Here is an 18,135-nt window from a genome sequence, read left to right on the forward strand (position 1 = left end):
CATAATTAAACCATTAAACCGTGCTCCTTAATTCATCACTTAGACTGTTTCGTTCTGTCCCAGAACAACGTGTCCCAGATTTTTAGCCCCAATGAACTCCTTCGGAATTATGCCTATTCTTTAACGAAATTATGAGTTACTTCTTCTCTTTCACCAAGGGATCATGAGTATGGTTGTGTTCCATATCTTCATGCTAATGAACAAGCAGATCTGTTAGAGTCAATAAAGAACCCAATAAGCACATGAGAATTGCAATAAATTGATTATTGCATTTACATGACTCATGAGACGATTTGCAAGAAAAAGAGTTGGTGATCCAAGCTTAACATCACACGATTTTCACTTTGAGACCAAGAACGAAGAACAAGCCGATAGCGTAAAGCGTAAACAATAATCGAGTTGTCAGACAATTTGTAAAAAAAGTGTCATGAGGCTACCACACCCCACTCGAATGAACTTGAGGTCTGTAAAATGTTCACGTACTCTGGAGCTTTGAAGTCATATCCTGTATACAGCCCCTGTAAATAATAAATGTTGTTATCAAAACGTTCTTGAGGTACTAACACTGATCACTTGGTTGCCTTTTTTGAGACACTCTGTAGTCTGTACGTTAAATATAAGGTCTGATGTTAGACTTAGAGTGTCCCTAATGTCGATTCTGGGGAGATTGATCCGTGATCGTGCAACCAGGGCGAAACTTTTGTTTTAGTAGAAAAATAGTCGAATTAAATATAGAATACAAAGAATTAGATATAGGATACAACGATTTAAGGAGACTGTTAGAATTAAAAACAAACTTTAACGATTTAATTTAAAACTCTTTGAAAAAAAAAATTGAAATCGTGTTTTATATTGAAGTTATTGAAAGCTTTAAAATCGGTATGTCTCATAAAGTTGCTAGAGATTTCAGATTTCATCAGGGTCAAAAAACAAAATCCTGCCACCTGATGAAGATTTGAATAAAAAATTTACAGAATATGCTTTTAATTTGCATTCACAGTGATCTCGTTAGAGCAAGATTAGCTTGTTCCAATAAAACATCAAACATTCCAGTTTCTTTGACTAAATCGTAGAAAATACTGTCAGGTCTCTGCAGAAGTACTGCCGGTTGGTCAAACTCAACCAATCTACCAGCGTCAATAACCATAACACGGTGACTGTCGATAATGGTGTTTATTCTGTGAGCTATTGTCAGGACAGTGCAGTCGGAGAACTTCTGTCGGAGAGTCTGCTGGATCAGATGATCAGTTTTCTGGAAATATGGATTAGATCGTTAAAAGTAAACAACAAATGTTTAATCACGCCACCCTCCCAACCCACTCCACCCGGCTCTGTACTCATTGTTACCTCCACCGTTATTTAATTTGAAACATCATCCCTCGCCCCAACTTTTCCTGAATTAAATAATTCCTTACCTCGTCTACATTAGCTGTGGCCTCATCAATAACCAAAAACTTGTTATCTTTCAGCATAGCTCTAGCAAGACACAACAGCTGTCTCTGACCAGCTGACAGATTCCCGCCACCCTCTTGGACCATCATCTCCAGACCTCCAGTCTGGGCTGAAATGTACTTTTTCAACTCTACCTTCTCCAGCGCATCCCACAAATGCTCGTCACTAAACTCGGTGAACGGATCAAGATTAACTCTCAGAGTTTCCGAAAAGAGAAGACTCTCTTGAGGAATTATACTGATAGATTTTCTAAGTTCGTGGAGACCCATATCTCTCGTCAACATTCCATCTAACAGTATATCTCCTTCTGGCTCAACCATTCTGAATAGAGCTTGTAGTATTGTACTTTTTCCAGCGCCAGTTCTACCCACAATTCCGATCTTCTCGCATGGTTTGGTTATAAAGGATAAATCATAGAGAATATAGTCAGATTCAGGGTCAGGATCGTACTTCAATTTAACATTTCTAAACTCTATCACACCATTCTGTACATCATTACTGTTGGTAATAGCATGACAGTTGCCCTGGTCTTTGTTTCTATCTGGAGCCTCCAAAGGAGCCTCTGGTGGTAATTCAGCGAACATGAAAATTCTTTCAACAGCCGTCATCATGTTTTCAGTCTCTGTATATTGGTTAACGCACCATTGTAAACCACCGATCATATTATTAACGTAAACTAAAGCTAGCCCAGCAATGGAAGCACTGATAAAATCCCTGAGAGCGACTGTTAGAAAAGTAGCGAGGACGGAAGTAGCTATGGTGATAAAATCTAGACGTGTATTTAACCACTCTGCTGAAGCCTCAAACAGCATCCAGCACCGTGTGTGCTCATTTCGCAGGTAATAGTGCTTTGATTCGTATATGTCTATCTGAATGATAGGGATAAAACGTTTTTAATAGTTTGATGTGCTGTAATTAAGTAATTATGATAGTAGATGTGCTGTTAGTGTAATTAAGTAATTATGATAGTAGATGTGCTGTAATTAAGTAATTATGATAGTAGATGTGTTGTAATTAAGTAATTTTGATAGAAGATGTCACTCTCCTGCAGCCTGTAGTAGAACTGTACAATGTACAATGTTCAATATACATATGAGATATAGGTCAAATATTAACATTGATTTTAAAACTAACCTGATTGTTGGCACGAATAGTAGTAAGGCCTGATAATGTGGCAGAGATATGGGACATAATGGGACTTCTCTCTGTTGGAAGAATAGGGAATGAAAAGGTGAAGGAACATGGTTTTCAAATACAATTTATATCCGAAAGGGGGTCTAGTTAGTTTTCAAACTTCCATGTCGCAAAATGTAAAGTGGACCGTTTGATACAAAGTGTAAAGTTTCGATTAAGAGAGAGTTTCAGAAGTTTTGCTTACTCAATGCTTCGATCCTTCGCATTTCTATAGATGTAGTGAGATAGTATCGCACAGTGTACAGAAACAATACCGTCAGCACAATTAGCGGTATGATAAACCAGTAATTAGCTATTACAATCAGGATAACAGATGCTGAAAGTGGTATACAAATTTGTTATAAATTCGACTTCAATCTTAACTTTCTTACTAACAAAAGCGGAGATTGTGTGTGTTCTGGATATTTACTGGCCACTTAATGAAGATGGTCAGGTGTGAGCTTTGGGACTGGTTTCTTCGGTATAGTGCCGACAAAACTTCGAGAAGGCCAAATAATTAAAACTTCATGAAATCGGTTTATAGTGGTATCTGTTACCAAGATAGAGAATAAAGAGCTGAGCAAACTCAAATGTAACCCCTGGTAATCGTTCGTCCATGAAGTAAACATCTTTTGAAAATCTGTTGATCACCAAACCTGAAATATTTTTAATCTTATATCAATATTCAGTAAAAATCTCTACGCCTAGTATCTTTATTTATAAATCCTTTATACATATATAACGGATTACCTTATTTTCAGGCTTAAATATTAAATTGAGTAACAGAAATAAAATGGACTACGTGAAAAAAGCTCTTAGGTGATAGAAACTACAGAACCAATCATCTATAAATCATCAATCAAGAAACAAACCTATAGGGTGGGTGTCAAAATATCTCATGGGGGATCTGAGCAAGGCAAAAAGGGCTTTATCGTGAAGTATTCTACCAGCCCTGAGAATTAGGATTTTTGACGGAATGTAGATTTTATCGCAGATAACGTTATTTATGCTTTTGATTATAGATTACCGATGGGATGGACATGATATATATGTTACTTTTATTATTGTTTTATTAAAAAATCACGCTATCGAACCTGTACACTATGAACACGAAAATTAAAGATTTGAGGAGGATTAAGAAAATAGCCCCGCAGGCCAGTCCGACGTAGATTTTATAGTGGGTTTCATCTTGGGACACTATTTCTGCCTCCTTGTTAACTCCTTCAGCTCTGTTGTCCACCCTGGTAGGTTCATTATCGTATATATAAACGTTTACACATCGATACGAATATCACCGCGAAGATAATTTAAATCTCAGAGTATTAAAGAATAATTATTAGCAGGAGAGACACTTGGCTACATACCAGCTGACTGCGTATTGCTCTTGAAATATGATGAGTATTTGTGGAGCTAGCATGGCTATTATCAAAATGGGGACTGCTAGATATCCGAAACTCAGTGATAAGTATCTGAAATATTAAACAATATTACTTATATTAGCCGTGTAGTATATAAATACTTTTAATTTGATGGAACTGATATTTTTATCGTTAAAAGTTAATTGAGACGGGTATTAAAAGATGGGAAACGTCACAGAAGTGGATTTTAAAAATATCAGACCTAAAGTAGAGTAGTATATCTAAAGAACCAGTCTTCTTCTCTTCTTTGAACTCCTCTGGTCTCTCATCTTCTTTTATTTCCTAAGATGGGATTAATTCATGGGATATAACAGATAAAGATGAACTTCAATGTAAATAATAAATATAAATAAACGTTTAGCCAGCAACTAATCGGGCACCCTATATTGTAAAATATAAAAGAAGGGTACCTCTTCCTCCTCCCATTCTGAAGTCTCCTCTCCGATTCCTCCTCCAAACTCTGCAGAAATCTTAGACGTTGTTCTAATGCGCTTAACTTTCTTTTCAACCCCGAGCATGGATAGTTCCACACCTGAGCAATTTACATAAAAATGAAATATGAAGTCGCAGTGATTTCACCTTTCTGTCGAATAATATCAAGAATTCGTAAACAAACTCAGAACCTTTTAACAATAGCTCCGAGTAGGTCCCTATGTGGCTTATCTTGCCCACAACCTCAGCATTGTCACCATCAGCAGCAACCTCTGTATCCATGACAACTATGCGGTCAACTTCGCTTAGAAAGTGGGTGGCGTGGGTTACAAGAATCCTTGTCTTGCCGGACAGTTGTTCTTTAATCAACCTGAAGCAAGTTTTTGAGAATCAGTTAGCTTCCCAATCTTACTCAAGTTGTTCTTCAGCAAGGTTCAGGTAGTTGCAGTATTATTATCTGCGATAGGAAAAGAAGAAGAGTGAAGTGAAATAAGACGCGTTTTATATCATTGTTTGCAATGGTCTGGAATTGAATCTGTTGTAAACAATGTTTGCTTTGCTAAACTTTAATTTGTTTGTCATCATGGAGACATACTTGTTGAAGATGTGTTTAGCACATCTGCTATCTACAGCACTGAGAGGGTCATCTAGAAGTATTATCGGATCTTCCCCTGAAATTTATAGTGAGTTACATCCTAAGTTTATGTACCGAACAATGGCCTTAACAAATTATACTAAAAATCGTTCTTCATTTAAAAAAATAATATAATGAACTGACCGTATACTTAACCGACCCACCAGATGAATTATATGCATGCATAGTCGCAACCTTGGAGTCCTTGGACCTGGATTCGTCGGCTACTTAAACATGGCATGAAATACAGCTGTGGTTAGTATCCCACCCCCATTAATTACTAACCGTATACAGCTCTAGCGAATATAATGAACTAACCGTATACAGCTCTAGCGAGATTAACCCGAGCTCTCTGTCCCCCACTCAACTGAACACCCCGCTCTCCGACAACTGTATACAGCCCATTCGGAAACAGTTCTAGATCCTGGATAGTGTTTACTTTTTAGGTAATGAAACAGGGTGAATGGAAAAAATAAATGATATTGAACCGAAATTCATGTCTAGTTAGTTTTTGAAGTCTTACTGTATCTTTTCAGTGCACCTGGTACCTACCCCGGTGAGATAACAAGACTCGATACATCTTTTTAATCTGTCCTTATCAAGAGGTCTGTTCATTAGAATGTTTTCTTCAATATTCCCTGGAATGGAAAAACATAACTTCAAAAAATGTACGAGTTTTTTTGGGTTACTTTTTGGTTTAATTTTCAAACTCTTCGGAAAAAATATTAGATTTGAAAAATAAAGAAGGAATGAATGGAACAGATCTGAGATCCCCCTCCACCTGACCAAACATTGACAAATATAACTAACTAACAATGTCTCACCGTTAAATATCCAGGGTACTTGTGATGAGAAGCCTATTCTACCATCTATATTGAGAGTACCCTCATGCTCTAACTCCTGTAGGATGGTCATGAGCAGGGTAGTTTTACCACAAGCAACAGGTCCCACTACAGCGATAAGTTCACCCTTCTTTACACGCAGATTAACTCCTAAAGATATTTAGAAGTTTCTAAGATACAATATTAGTTATTAGTTGTTATTATAAAGTTAGCCTTTCAAGATACAATATTTGGCACTTTCCTTTTATGCATTGATCGTGAAAAGGTGATAATGGATATGTTGATTATCTAAAAACTTACCAGCTAAAGAAAAGGTTTCAGACCCCCAACGTGAAGAGAGATTGTCCAAATTTACAGCATTGTCACTCTGCTCAGCAGTAGTTGGTGTCTCTATTTGATGAAAACGTTACGCTGTATGTTTCAAAGAAGTACATTGCAGTTGATTTTTATTGCTTTTTTATTATGAGTTCCTTGATGAGAAGCAGTCTTACCTGCAGTTAGAAAGTTAGATCCGTTAATATCCTTCACTTCTGGGTCCTTTTGTAAGAATTTCTTATTCGCAATAACTTCGTTGGTAAGTTTGGTGATAGCAGCATCTTTGGGAAGATGCTTTATTTCATCGGCATTCAGAAAATCCTGAAGATTAAGTTCAAATTGTAATAGCGACACTGGATACTTAATTTGATGTGCCAAAGTTGATAGATAAGATAAAAATTGAGAAGGTAAATTTGCTTATCTTGTTTCGAACCTGGATTCTCCATAGGCTGTGTATAACTTGTGGTATAAGAGCAAAGGAACCCCCAAGAAAAATGTTGATTTGAATACCGATAACTCCCATCATAGACAAGTAAAAGAAAACATGTGTTGTCAGGATTGGTTCATCCAGAGATCGCTTCAACTGCGACGAAAAAACGGTCAGGGGTGAGGGGTCTAATATACGCTCCTAAATTTCGAATACAGGCCACTTGGTAATCTAGCTAGGCACAGTGGGGCATAGTTGTGCTCAAGTGTGCCCAATTGTCCAAATATATTGTACTGAAGAGTTCACTGTTCAGAATCAAGTCGAACAATTTGATACATTTAAATTGCAAGGAATATACAACCTTTATCTCTTGCATTTATCTGAAAAAGTGCACTAAAAGTCACAAAACTCACAGTTATAAACACAAGAAGAGACACGACAGGAGCAATGAAGTAAAAACCGGTGTTCATGGCATTCATCAGCACAAACACGCCAATATAGCGTGATTCCTTGAGTCTGATCTGTCGGAAGCACGATTTAAAATATTTTCATTTCCTTTCATCCTCTTATGATTATCAGAATTGAAACAACTGTCAATATTATTTTCTCTGTAAGCCATGGGCATGGTGACTTGGTGAGAAAATGTGATAGAGATTGCGATGAACAAGATATCAAATGCTACATTTAATTTCACCCTATTAACATTATCATTATCATATTATCATCCTAGAATTCACCTTTTCTACAAGCTTCTTAAACATGAGTTCCCAACCGTACATCTTTATGACCTTGATGAAAAGAATCATCTCGTGTATAATCTTGACTCGGCTGTCCGTTAGCGGTGCCGCTTTGGTTCTGAAGTAATTCATATCATAAGGTTTAATGTCGTCAGATCACATGGTTAATGTCGTCAGATCGTGTGGTTAATGTCGTCAGATCATGTGGTTAATGTCGTCAGATCGTGTGGTTAATGTCGTCAGATAATGTGGTTAATGTCGTCAGATTGTGTGGTTAATGTCGTCAGATAATGTGGTTAATGTCGTCAGATCGTGTGGTTAATGTCGTCAGATAATGTGGTTAATGTCGTCAGATTGTGTGGTTAATGTCGTCAGATCGTGTGGTTAATGTCGTCAGATCGTGTGGTTAATGTCGTCAGATCATGTGGTTAATGTCGTCAGATCGTGTGGTTAATGTCGTCAGATAATGTGGTTAATGTCGTCAGATTGTGTGGTTAATGTCGTCAGATAATGTGGTTAATGTCGTCAGATAATGTGGTTAATGTCGTCAGATCATGTGGTTAATGTCGTCAGATCACGTGGTTAATGTCGTCAGATAATGTGGTTAATGTCGTCAGATCGTGTGGTTAATATCGTCAGATCGTGTGGTTAATGTCGTCAGATCGTGTGGTTAATGTCGTCAGATCGTGTGGTTAATGTTGTCAGATTATGTGGTTAATGTCGTCAGATCGTGTGGTTAATGTCGTCAGATCACGTGGTTAATGTCGTCAGACAATGTGGTTAATGTCGTCAGATAATGTGGTTAATGTCGTCAGATCATGTGGTTAATGTCGTCAGATAATGTGGTTAATGTCGTCAGATAATGTGGTTAATGTCGTCAGATAATGTGGTTAATGTCGTCAGATCATGTGGTTAATGTCGTCAGATAATGTGGTTTATGTCGTCAGATCGTGTGGTTAAACTTCGTCACTTGCTTATTACTTATCAATATCTGATAAAGACCCTAAAAAAGATAACGAATGTCACTGATAATAAATAAAATTAAACTTTTCGTTTTAGATAATATCGCTACAAATAAATTATAGAATGAGTACCAGTTCTAACTCACCGAAGATAAAACACAATCCTCCCCATGGAAATTTGGATAGGTACAAAAAGGAACATGACAAGAAAGCCTGTCAGTGTAGCGTAGATGCCAATTTGGTTGTACATCACAATAAAGCTGACAATTAGGACTGATGAGAGGTTCAATAAGATTCCAGAGAAGGGCATTAACTGAAAGACAAATAGTAGGCAAAATGCAAATATTAAATAATTCATCAAAAAAAATATTGACTAGCTTTCAATCCTGGATATTTTGTAAATGTTTGACAAGTTAAATTTAAAATTAAACCATGCGATGATTTCAAATATTTTCTAACTTAACTTAAAATTACAAACACCAATTATTATGATCAATTGTCAAGGGTTTACCTCTTCTATACGCTGAGCATCATTAGTCATTAGGTTTATAATCATACCCACAGATCGGTCTCCTATCTCCCCTTGGGTTATCCTACACGCCTGATATGATAACCAGTTCAGTATTCCTTACTCAATAAATATCTCTTGTCTATTTGCAGGGAAAGTCCTATGTTGAAAAGCATTTATTTAGTTATCAACGATTGGGCTAAATCATACTATTGTAATCATTGTTACCTTTCTGTATATAAGTCCAGTCAAAGCAACTCTTATAGCGGTTCCAAGCTTTTTGAAGCGGTAAAAATTAGCGTAACCACTGATCAAAATCATCACGACGTAAAGAAGTAACAAACCGACTGAAATCATAATACTTGGTGTTACTGTTATTAATATTAACTGGCATATTTATGATATATCAAGGCATACTTTCTCTTCTATTCGAAAGAATGTGATACGGTTAGATTTGACGTCAAAGTTAACAAATTACCAATACCAGAGTACTAACATGACCAAAGAAACGCTGTTTTTTCCGTCATTTCAACTTTCGGATCGAAGTAAGATGCTATTTTAGCAACAAAGAGAGGAGCGGTACATCTTAAAACCGCCTGAAAAGAATACTTTGCTTTAGTTAACATTTTTGATTTGTGCGTTTCAAATTAAATTGTTTGGGTTGACGATTTGGAACCAAAGGTTAGGATGAAAAATGTATTTTGATAAAAAATAGAACTAACCTCACAATTTGTAGTAAAAACAAACACAATCAAGCTGAAAAGATGCCTTTTGAGGATAGTGACAACCAGAGAAGGGTTTTTCTTTTTTTGCGATTCCCAAAGCCATTGCCTGAGACCATTTTAGGACAATATAATTCTAACTAAGAGTTTAAAAGTAATTGAATTTTCTTTTTTCTAGTGATCCTTGGAAAAATACCATTAACTAAGAATAAATTTGATAATATCAGTGTGCTTACTGTTCGAGAAGACCAGTCAACCGTTCGCTCTGAAAGTTTGGGTTGATGGGATATATATCATCTTCAGTAAGAGTTCTTCTATTTCCAGCGCTAAAGACCTTCTGTAACCAACTGTAAAATTGTGGCTATTAAATATAGCTTTTCAGTTCACATAAATTTATTTGCAGGTTCGTAACAATAATACCAAATATATTTTGTCCACAGACCACAAGATCATTAAATTTTGTTTAATTGACTCGAAAATAAACTTACTGGAACGACAGCAGACTAAATATATTAGCTTCAACTTCAGGATTGCCTTTTTTTATAACCATCGAGCTGCTATGGTTATTCTGATTGAGGGAAAAGTTCATAAGAATGTTGATATAAAGGTGACAATACTGGCCGTCGTGATATAAAGGTGACAATACTGTCCCTCGTGATACCAAGGTGACAATACTGGCCGTCGTGATATAAAGGTGACAATACTGGCCGTCGTGATATAAAGGTGACAATACTGTCCCTCGTGATACCAAGGTGACAATACTGGCCGTCGTGATATAAAGGTGACAATACTGGCCCTCGTGTAAGATTTCTATAATCTTTCTCTGGAAGCAATTAATAAAAACTGAACTGATCAATAAACTTAAAGAGAGAAACTAAAAACTGAATAGAAAATGTTGACACTTCTGATTCGGTACATGACAATTAGTTTTTTAAATTGTGAATTCTTTAAAAAGGAATTCATTAGTTGCTTGCTAAAATATTTACAGGATTGCAACAGGGTGCTAACTGCTAAGGACACTGATAGGTTTTACAGATAAGAAATGCGTACAGATAAATGAAATAATAACTGGCCAGTTACATTTTGGCAACAGTTCATTATTTGTTAGATGTTTGTGCAGAAGCGTATAAAAAAGTGAAAAATTGGGCTGGGGAAAAATTTGCGGAGAAAAAGAATGGTAAAAGATTTGAAAGGTGGGAGGGAAAAAAATTCCCCACTTCATGGGAATATCACTAAAAATTTTAGGTTCCGCCCCAAAATTGTAAGATAATGAGAACTGGGAAAACTGTTTAAACAAGAATAGGGGGTTATTATTACCCCCTTATTTAAGGAGTATTGAAGCGGGTAAACAAAACATTTGGGTTTTCCCGACCCATTAAAAAATTGGGTTTCTGTGAGAAAATTTCTAAAAAGATTGAGGGAAATGAATCCCCTCGAAATTGGGTGGTTTTCCGGTTTTCCGGTGTGGGTTCGACAAAAAAATTTTATTTTTAATCTTAGCATTAAAAAATAAATTGTCTAATCGGTTTGAATTTGATTGAATTTAAATCCCCAAAAATATAAAATGATATGGATTCCCAAAGTCCCAATACCATAAAATTAAAACTTTTTTAAATTTTTGGGAAAATTTTATGTTGGGTTTTGTTCATTTTTGGGGTCAAAGCCCCTTTTCAGATTCGTAAAAAGGGTTTTATTTTTAAATTTAGTTAAAAAATTGTTTCCCTTTTTAAAAAACCTTTAAACCCCAACCTTCGTTTAAAGAATATAATTTTAAGTTACTCTAAACCAAAAAAAATGCCAAAAAATATTTTCTTAAGTAAATATAGGAAAAAAATTAAAATTTTTAATTAAGCAAAAATTACTAATTTTTGTTTCTAAATGGGGAAAAAAAGAAAAAAAAAATTTGGTCGTGTGGAAAAAAATTGAGGTAGGTAAAATGGAGTTTGTAGATTTTTTGGGGATATGTAGTAGGGGTAGGTTGCAAAGGTTGGGTTTTTTAAATGGTTTTAAATGGCCAACGTTTCCCCCTCCCCTTTTGTTGTTTGGTATTGTTTTTTAGTGTTAGCGTAGCCATTTAAAAGAAAGAATCAAAAAATTTGGGGGGTGACGGGGGAAAAGGGGAAGGAAAAAGAAAACGGGACAAAAAAATTTAAATTTAAATTTTTTTTGGGGAGATTAGATATTTTTTTTTCAAGTTCCCAAAAATTTAAATCACGACAAAAAATTAAAAATTTAAATGGACATTTTTACGCTGTTTTTTCCTGGCCCGTTGAATTTGGTTTAGACTTTGAAACTTTTTTCCCCAAGTTTCAGAATTTTTTCCCTTTTTTAGAGATTTCGTACCGTGTTTCAAAAAATTAAAAAAGTAAAAGGGGATTTTTTTAAAAATTTTTACGGTTTTAAGAAACCGAATTCCCTAAAAAAGTTATTTTTTTTTCCCCAGAACAACTTTTAAAGGTTTTTAATAGTCTATAAAGGCTATACCCTTTTAAAAATTTTGAATTTTAAATATTTTGGGGGAAGATGGGAGGTAAAGAACCCAATTAGTGAAAAATTCCCCAAAAATTAAAATTTTTGACTTGAAAAAATTTTGTAAAAATGGGGGGAATGTTACTGTGGGAAAATGAAAGGGATAAAACAGAAAATTAAAATATCGTTTTTTTTATACATTTATTTTTTAGTTTTTCTTTTAAAAATTTTAATTTTTAAAATAAGGGTTGTTAATGATTTTATTATTGGAAAAGCTCGCCCCCTTCCCAAAAATTAGGATAAATTTTTTAAATAATTTATGAAAAGAAAGGTGTTAATAATAGAAAAATCGCAACATATGTTTATTTTTGGGTTTTAATATCTTTGAAACCCCATTTTTTTTTCTAAAGAAAAATTTTTATAAATTTTAAATTTTTTTTCCCAACAGTGAGATAGTTGGGGAAATTAAAATTTCCCCCAAAAAATTTTGGGTATGAATTAAAATCCCCCCGAGCCGAAAATTAAGGTTATAAATAAAAAATTTAAAGCCTCTTTTAGGTTTTTCTTGATAAAGGGAAAGGAAAATTCATAGGTTTTTTTGGGAAAAAAAAAAATTTTTAATGTTTTTTAGAATTTTAAAAATAATTATTACGGTGAAAAATTAAATCAAAACTTCTTTTAATATATTTTATTAATCAATTTAAATCTGGTAAAAAGAGTGTAAAAAAATAATTTCTTGTATATTAAAAACCCTCGCTTTTTTTGATAGTTAAGGGAATTTTATTGAGGGAATTTGCTCCAAAACTGTTTAAAACGCTTTTGTTGTGGATTGCTGCGAAATTTTTAAAGTATTTTAAAAAGTTTCGAAAACCAGAAAAATTGGCGTTAATTTGTTTGGGAAAGCAAAAACGGGACTGAAAATTAAACCCTCCCCCTTGAAAGGGGTTTCTTTAAAGCTTGGGGTTTCAAAAGGATGCGTGTTCGAATTTTTTATCTTCAACTTGTACTTTAAAATTTTCCCCCTTTAGACTCTAGATATTTTATTGATAATGAGTCTGTTTCGCTACAGGGTTTTATTTTGTATCAAAAATTTAACTTTTAGAGTTTTAGGATAAAAACCCTTTATTGCAAGGGGTTTTTACAAAAATTTTAAAATAAAAAAAAAATTTCCCGAGTTTTGTCGATCTACCTAATATTTTTACTTTTCGGGAATTTTAAGACTTCTTTTAACTCTTTTTTTCCATGTGTTTTCTTTTATTTAAAATGTTTCGGGGAAATTTTTTCTTGTAATATTCAATACGTTTGGGAAAAATTTTAAATCTTTTTCCCTTTAACCCTTAAATTTTTATTTTTTTGACAGTTTTCTACTTTTTTTTTTTTAAATACTTTTTGGGCGTTCGGAAAATGCATATATTTCTCTTTGGAAAATTTAAAGTGGGAATTTGTTTTAAAAACCGTTTAAAAAATACTTCCAAATTTTTTAACATTATCAAAATATCAAAATTCCCGGAAAAAAGTCCTGAGGGGAAAATTTGAAAGGGGAGGAGGGGGACAATCGCATGGATCCCAAAAATAGTTTTTAATTTTAAAAATAAAAAGTTTCTTTAGATAAAGATGGGTTCCCAAATAGAAGACTTTTGGGGATTTATTCATAATAAATTTTAAGGGTTTAAAAAAGGATAAAAAAAAAGGGGAAGAAAATAATGACTGAATTTGTCAGAGAAAATAGATTTTAGGTTAATTTAAGCAATGTTTTAAAATTAAAAAAACCCTTTTAATAATTTTTATTTGGATTCAGGTTTGATGGTTTTTTGGGGGAAAATGTTGAACAAAAAGGGAGGAAATTATTTGGGTAAATAAAACCTAAAATTTTTTGATAAAAGAGTTAGGAGTGAAAAAATTGGGAAAGCAAAACTTTTTTAATGTTTTTTATATGGAATTTTCTGAAGGATTTTTTCCCCTTTCCCGCTTTTAAATTTCAGACTTTGGAAACCCAAAGAATTTTTTAGGTGAACTTTTTTTTCCCCTTCCCCTTTTGCCTTTTGAATGGAAATTTTTCCCCCTTTAAAAAAAAAATTTTTAACCCCGTTTGGGAATTGTTGCCCGCCCCTTTTCCTTTTTTGTTTTAAGACAAGGGGGGAATGCTGCCCCAAGGGCTTCTTTCCGTAACCCTAAGGGGGGAAGAAAAACTTTTTTTGAATTGGGGGAAAATTTGTCAAAATCAAATAATCTCAATCTGTATGGAAGCTTCTGAGAAAAAACGTGCCCGGGAAATTTTAAAAAAAGTTATTTAAAAAGGGTGGATGATTTGGTTTTGGGACCCCCAAATTTTGGGCCCTTTGACTTTTTTAAGAAGTGGTTGGTTGTTTCCCCAAACATATTTTTTTTTAACGGGTTTAAAAAAGGGTTTAAAAATAAAAAACTTTTATTTTTTTTAAAATTTTAAATTTAAAAAATTTTGGGTAGTAAAAGGAAAAATATTTTTAAAAATTTTACTGCCCCTTTAAAATAAAAATTAAAAAGGTTAAACTGTTGCAAGGGGAGACAATTCCCCTTGAAATTTCAAAATTTGCTAGAAAAAAATTTTTACTGGGGGTTCCCATTTTTTAAAGGTTTTTGAAAAAAAAATTTACCATTACTTTTAAAAGTAAAGAAAGGGTAAATTTTAAGGGCTTTTGTAGCCCCAAAGCTGAGATGGGCCCAAGGACAAGGTGGAAATTTAACCCCTTTGAATGGGGTGCAGGATTGGGCGGGGGGTTAGATGTAAAGAACCTAAATAGTTCTCCCCCGACGCGTGTCCCTGGCAAAGATTTTCGGCCCAAAAAATCTTTAAAAACGGTTTTGACTCCCGGTTTTCCCCCCGTAGAAGGGGGAAGTCACCCCGGGAAAATGACAAAAAAAGGGGTAAAAAAGGTTTAAATCAGGAGATGTATGTCAACAAAAGATTTAAAAGGGAGGGCCCCCAAAAAAAACAAAGATAAAAAAATTTTTGGGAAATGGGGGGAGAGATTTAAATGAAACATGGGCCCAATATCAGAAAAAGCTATTTTTAGTACCAACGGGGGGAAAAACCCAAAAGCTTGATAAGATAGGAGTAATCTAAGAAACAAAAAAATTATAATTTTAAATCATAAGTAAAATGTAAAATTTTTTTTTTATTTAAATGGGGAAAAAGAAGAAAAACCATTTTTCCTTTTTATACAAAATTTAAGGGGAAATAAGGATTTTTTTGAACTATTATTATTTATTTTTTACTTTAACCATTTAAAAATGATTTAATGGTAAAAATTTCCCCCCTATTTTTTTAAAAAATTTTACAAAATTTTACTTAAAATTTTTTATTTAAAACAAAAAAATTTTAAAAAACAAAAATCCCAAAAAAAAAAAAAAAATTTTAACACAAAAATTTTCCAATTAAAATTTTTTAAAAACCAAACTTAAATTTTAATTAAATTTAATAATAAAAAACCCCCTAAAACTTTTAAAAAAATAACCTTATTTGTTTTTAAAAGGTTCTGTCTCTCCGTTTTCCCATTTTTAACTTTTTCCCAATTCAAAAATTTTTCATTTCAACTTATACCCTTTTAAATAAATCCCAAAATTTTCAACTTTAATATTTTACCCCATCTAAATCCCTTCAAAAAAATTATCAAATTTAAAACAAAAAAAGTTTTAAATTTTTAAAAATCTCTATAGGTTATTTCCTTTAAATTTTTAAAATTATTTTAAGTATTAAAGATACCGACTTTAAAACTTAATTCTCAAATTTTTTCTTTTAAAAAAACATCTTTTTCGTGGGGAAAATTTAAAAGGGATAAACCCATAAAAATTAAACACATTTTTTATTCACAAAAAACCACCTTTCTTAAATTTAATTTTTTACAAATTATTAATTTTTTTTTTTAAGTTTAAATCTCCAATAATTTGGGATAAAACTTTAAAATTTATGGAAAGTAAAGGTGTTAATTAATAATAAACCAAAAATTTCCCCGGAAATTATTTTTTTTTGTTCCCTTTTTATTTTTCGGGGTTTTAAACGCAAATAATTTTCCTTTTTCCAAACATGAATCATATAGGGGAAAGAAATTTCCACCCAAAGGTTAAATTGGGTTTGATGATAAACAATAAAAAGAAGAGACCAAAAGTTTTTTTAAAAAATTTTTTTTTTAAACCCCATTGGGCCCTTCTTGATTTGGGGGGGTGGATATAGGTTTTATTGGGAAAAAGAAAAAGCCCCCTTACTGTCTTTTTAAAAATACAAAATATTTTATTGGGGTTAAAAAATTTTAAAATCAAAAATTTATTAATATATTTCTATTAATAAGTCTTTTGGTATAAAGAGTAGTAAAATATTATTGTATATTTAAATCGCTTTTTTTGATGCTTAAGGAATTATTGAGGAATATGCCCCAAAAAATTTTTTTAACGTGTTGTTGTAGATTGCTGAGTTTTTCTTAAGTTTTTCCTCAAAATTTTCAGACAAATTTAATTGGATTTAAAGTTTTTTGAAAGCAAAAACGGGCCCTGCAAGAACCCCCTGTAAAGGGGTTTTTTGAAGTTTTGGGTTCCCGAGTGCTGTAGTCGCAAGTTTTTATCTTCAAATTGTACTTAAATTCCTTTTGATTAGATTTTTATTTCATAATGAGTTGTTTCGACAGGGGTTTTTTTGTATCTTAAATTTAAATTTGGTATTGGGTCAAAACCCCTTTATTACAAGAGTTTTTACATAAAAAATTTTTACAAATAAATGAAAAAAAAGAAGCTTTGTCGATATACAAATAATATTTTATTTTCGAATTTAAAAACTTTTTTAAATATTTTTTCAGTGTGTTTTTTTTATTTCAAAAAGTTTAGGAAAAATTTTTTTGTAAAATTAAAGTTTTGGAAAAAATTGAAACATTTTTTTCCAAACGCTGAATTTTTTTTTTTGACAGTTTTTACTTTTATTTTTAAAAAAATTTTTGACAGTTTGGTAAGAATATATCTCATCTGGAGATTTAAATGTGGGAATTCTGTATTTACAACCGTAGGAAAGTACTTCCCTAAGTTCAACATATCAAACAATATCTAAATTACCGGTAACTACATGTCATGAGGAGGATAATTGAAAGGGGAGGAGTGACAATCGCATGGACTACCTAAAATAGATTTAATATCAGAAATAGAAAGTTTCTTTAAGAATGAAGCATAGTTACAAATAGAAAGACTTATAGGATCATTATACTCATAATAAATCTGTAATGGTGTAAAAGACTGAATCAAAATGGGAAGCAAATCAATGACTGAAGTGTCAGAGAAAATAGATTTTAGGTTAAGATTATCAATGAATTTGCAATTAAATGGAACAATTATAAATTCTCTATTACTGGATTCAGATTTGTTCTGATGGTATTTGGGGGAAAATGTTGAACAGAAAGAGGAACATACGTTGTAAATCAATCCTGAATTATTTTGACTCAAAGAGTAGAGAGTGTCTAAATCTGATAAGCTATAACATTTTAATGTTTTGTATATGGAATGTTCTGAAGAGATGTTATCTTTCAGCCTGTTAATATCAGACTCTATGGTATCCAAAGACTTCTTAGGCTGAACTTTCTTCTTTCCATTCCCTCTGCCACGTTTGTATCGAGCAATAGTTATTTTGCCAGCAATGACCAATAAGAGACAAAAAGAGTTATAATATTTTGTTTGTGACAAAATTACTTACTTTTACACTGTTGTGGTGTCAAAATTGTGCCAATTTTAACAATCCCAAACACATCCAGGTCATAAAATAATTTTAGACTTTTGTGCATTTCTTGTCAGGGTGTCCTAAAATTCCCTTTTATATATTTCTTAAATATGTGTGACGTGATTAACGTAGTGGCACCTTTTAACGAAAAACCGTTGAATTTGAAGATAATAGCTATATGTAACTACTAATATACTAATTTATGAAAACTGTATTGACTAACGTTTATTCCTGATGGTCCTGGAATTTCATCGTCAATAGGAGGTGATGAAGACACTCTGGGGACAGCTTCTTCTGATATACTTATCTCTAG

The 18,135-nt window shown here is 33.0% G+C and overlaps 2 protein-coding genes across 2 annotated transcripts in view; one reads left to right on the top strand and one right to left on the bottom strand.

Moving 5' to 3' along the window:
- LOC134824344 (NAD(P) transhydrogenase, mitochondrial-like) overlaps window positions 1-18,135 on the top strand; it is a 1,149,555-nt gene that overhangs the window by 96,263 nt on the left and 1,035,157 nt on the right. The gene's annotated exons all lie outside the window — the stretch shown is intronic.
- Window positions 708-10,186, bottom strand: LOC134823807 (ATP-binding cassette sub-family C member 4-like). The gene is made up of 27 exons (XM_063835358.1): window positions 10,111-10,186; window positions 9,859-9,969; window positions 9,623-9,731; window positions 9,397-9,496; window positions 9,129-9,247; window positions 8,904-8,993; window positions 8,539-8,705; window positions 7,431-7,548; window positions 7,107-7,214; window positions 6,700-6,849; window positions 6,443-6,587; window positions 6,252-6,341; window positions 5,934-6,101; window positions 5,662-5,747; window positions 5,428-5,533; window positions 5,071-5,146; window positions 4,667-4,845; window positions 4,454-4,575; window positions 4,246-4,325; window positions 3,990-4,094; window positions 3,720-3,866; window positions 3,498-3,577; window positions 3,183-3,281; window positions 2,831-2,962; window positions 2,587-2,657; window positions 1,416-2,321; window positions 708-1,252 (listed from the first exon to the last, which is right to left on the bottom strand). The coding sequence occupies exons 1-27, from the start codon at window positions 10,170-10,172 to the stop codon at window positions 995-997; spliced, it is 3,984 nt and encodes a 1,327-aa protein (XP_063691428.1). The 5' UTR covers window positions 10,173-10,186; the 3' UTR covers window positions 708-994.

The sequence above is a fragment of the Bolinopsis microptera genome, chromosome 12 (assembly GCF_026151205.1).
Source record: "Bolinopsis microptera isolate Bmic1 chromosome 12, MBARI_Bmic_1.0, whole genome shotgun sequence".
In the NCBI taxonomy this organism is placed as follows: domain Eukaryota; kingdom Metazoa; phylum Ctenophora; class Tentaculata; order Lobata; family Bolinopsidae; genus Bolinopsis; species Bolinopsis microptera.